We start from the raw sequence: 2,753 nt of genomic DNA, 5'->3' as shown, positions 1-2,753 counted from the left end.
GTATCTGTGTGTCCATCCGTGTATCTGCATATCTGTGTGTCTGCGTGTCAGTCCATGAATCTGTGTGTCCATCCGTCTGTCCGTGTATCCGCGTATCCATCTGCCCGTGTGTCTGTGCATCTGTGTGTCTGTCTATGTATCAGTGTGTCTATGTATCTGCACGTCCCCATGTCCGTGTGTCCCCATATCTGCGTGTCCATGTATCTGTGTCCTCATGTCCATCTGTGTATCCGCATGTCCATGTGTCCGTGTATCCTAGTGTCTGTGCATCCATGTGTCCGCCTGTCTGTCCGTGTACCTGCACATCTATGTGTCCGCGTATCCGCGTGTCTGTGTGTCCATGTGTCCGTGTATCCATGTATCCGTGTGTCCGCATGCCCATGTGTCGATGTATCCGCGTGTCCATATGTCCGTCTGTGTATTCGTATATCCGTGTGTCCGTGTGTCCCCGAGTCCATGTCCCCGTGTCCCCGAGTGTCCCCGAGTGTCCCCGTGTCCGCCCGCAGCGCTGCTCGCCCTCCGCCCTGCAGGGGTCGCGGCGGCGGCGGTGCGGTGCCGGTGCGGTGCCGGTGCGGTGCCGGCGCGGTGCCGGCGGTGCCGCCCTGGCGGCGGGTCCTGCCCGCTCCGCAGTGAGCGCCCCGCGGGCCGAGGCCGCCGCGGGCGGGGATCGCGGGGCAGCGCGGGCGGGGCGGCCCCTCTTGGGGCGCGGCGGCGCTCGGGCAGCGCTGCGGGCGGCAGCGAGCGGGCGGTGCCGCGGGGCGGGACGAGGCGGAGCGCTGCCAGGACCCGTCCCGCCCCGTCCCATCCCGGCAGTGCCGGTGCCGGTCCCGCCGCCGCCATCGCCATGAGGAGCCGGAGCAACTCGGGCGTGCGCCTGGACGGCTACGGGCGCCTGGTGCAGCAGACCATCCTCTGCCACCAGGTGCGGGCACTGCCCGGGAGCGGGGGGTGGGCCCGCGGCCCCGGCGCGCCCCGCCGGCCTCTGGGCCGGGGAGTGACCTGGGAACGGTGTGTCCCCTCCGCAGGACGCGGTGACGGGGCTGCTCCCCGCCAGCGGCGACCACCGGGATGCCTGGGTCCGGGACAACGTGTACAGCATCCTGGCGGTCTGGGGGCTCGGCCTGGCCTACCGCAAGAACGCCGACCGCGACGAGGACAAGGCCAAGGCCTACGAGATGGAGCAGGTCGGAGGGAGCAGGGCCCGGGCGGGGCTGGGGGCACCCGGGGGCTGCCGCCACTTCGGGCGGGTCAGGCTTTGGCACAGCCGGGCCAGGGGCCCGAGGGCCGCGGGGGACTGTGGAGTGAGGGTGAGGACAGGGCTGTCCCCCGGCGCGGGAGGCGATAGGAAGGGGTGTCAGAGCCTGCTCTTCCCAGGGCACTCTGGAGCCCAGCCAAAGGGTCCGTCCCTCTGGCTCCGGGGTGATTGGGGCCACAGCCCTTCTCCCAGGGGCTGGGGAACCGCGTCCTGCAGCTGTGCCCTCTGTCCCGCTGCACAGCACAGCAGCTTGGCCCTGCTGGCAGGCCAAGAAATCTTCCCTCTGCTGTTGCCCCGGGAGCAGAGGCTGTAGATATGTGAGCTGGGGCTCCGATTACAGGCGCCGAGCCCTGCAAAGGTCATCGGCCAGCTGAGCCTGAGTCAGGGCTTCTGGCGATTAACAGGGCTGTTTTCCTTGTTCCTGCAGAGCGTGGTGAAGCTGATGCGGGGACTGCTCCAGTGCATGATGAGACAGGTAGGGGCTGGGGAGCACCTCTGGGTGACAAGTCGTTTCCTTAAAGCCCAGCTATGCCACAGAGACTGTCAGTCCTGGCTGTACCAGCTCTCCCCAGCCTCCCCTTCCAGCAAGTCTTGAAATAAGTTCTGAGTGAGCAGCTGTGATTGAAGTTCCAGTGCTGTGGGCTGGTAGCCAGTGGAGCCTTTGCCAGCTGCTGCCTGTCTCGTGGCCTGGCTGGCGGTAGGACTCTGCAGCTCCCCTTCCTGAGGGCATTTGGGGTGACCCTCTTTCTCTGCGTGGTGCAGCTGTGGCACGGGCCCTCTACAGCTGCAGCCCTGCACTGCAGTGGCCTGTGAGCCACTCACTGCCGTGGTGAGCAGAGGGACAGCCCAGCGGCTGTGGAATTTCTGCCCTGCCAGGCATGGCTCCACATGCTGGGCTCATGGCACGGGGCAGCCCTTGACTTGGGAGATGTCAGACCTCTCTCTGGAAACAAGGTTCTATGAACTCCTGCATCCTTTTACCCTTCTCAAGGTGGACAAGGTGGAGGCCTTCAAGTATACCCAGAGCACCAAGGACTGCCTGCATGCCAAGTATAACACCCAGACCTGTGCCACTGTGGTGGGAGACAACGAGTGGGGTCACCTACAGCTGGATGCCACCTCCCTTTACCTGCTCATGCTGGCGCAAATGACGGCCTCAGGTAATGCTGTTGGGGGTTGCCATCTCAGCTTTGAGCGTGCTGGTCTCCAGGCTCTCCAGAGCCTCAGTTTGGGTGCAGCTTCCTGGGTGCCAAGCTGCTGCAATAGCGTCCCTGACTCCTCTGCTTTCTTATGCTCACAGAACCTGTGGTGGGTTTGGGCCCCTTGATGTCCATTTGTCTGAAACCCCAGTGCAGCCATAGGGGGTGGGATTGGAGGTGGGAGTCAGCCAGGACATGGCTCCCATCAGGCAGGCATGCAGTGGGGAGGAGGGGTCCCTGAGTTACTGCAGCCCCGTCCTGGGAGTACCTGTGGGCTTGGAGTGGCTGATGTGAATTCT

General features: G+C 64.7%; 1 protein-coding gene across 5 annotated transcripts in view; it reads left to right on the top strand.

Moving 5' to 3' along the window:
* The first annotated feature begins 801 nt into the window (after positions 1–801).
* PHKA1 (phosphorylase kinase regulatory subunit alpha 1) overlaps positions 802–2,753 on the top strand; it is an 18,538-nt gene continuing 16,586 nt past the window's right edge. For 2 of the 5 annotated variants that reach the window (XM_027696076.1, XM_027696074.1), the window contains exons 1-4: positions 805–922; positions 1,026–1,184; positions 1,683–1,730; positions 2,247–2,415. In XM_027696076.1, the coding sequence (XP_027551877.1) occupies positions 845–922; positions 1,026–1,184; positions 1,683–1,730; positions 2,247–2,415 (454 nt within the window). In that variant the 5' untranslated portion in view covers positions 805–844. Of the gene's footprint in view, positions 923–1,025; positions 1,185–1,682; positions 1,731–2,246; positions 2,416–2,753 lie in introns of all 5 variants that reach the window. The other 3 variants (XM_027696077.1, XM_027696075.1, XR_003536321.1) reach the window with 2 other exon arrangements.

The sequence above is a fragment of the Neopelma chrysocephalum genome, unplaced genomic scaffold (assembly GCF_003984885.1).
Source record: "Neopelma chrysocephalum unplaced genomic scaffold, ASM398488v2 Primary Assembly neopelma1_105, whole genome shotgun sequence".
Taxonomy (NCBI): Eukaryota; Metazoa; Chordata; class Aves; order Passeriformes; family Pipridae; genus Neopelma; species Neopelma chrysocephalum.
The sequence above is the reverse complement of the archived record's forward strand: the minus strand, read 5'-3'. Positions and strand labels throughout refer to the sequence as shown.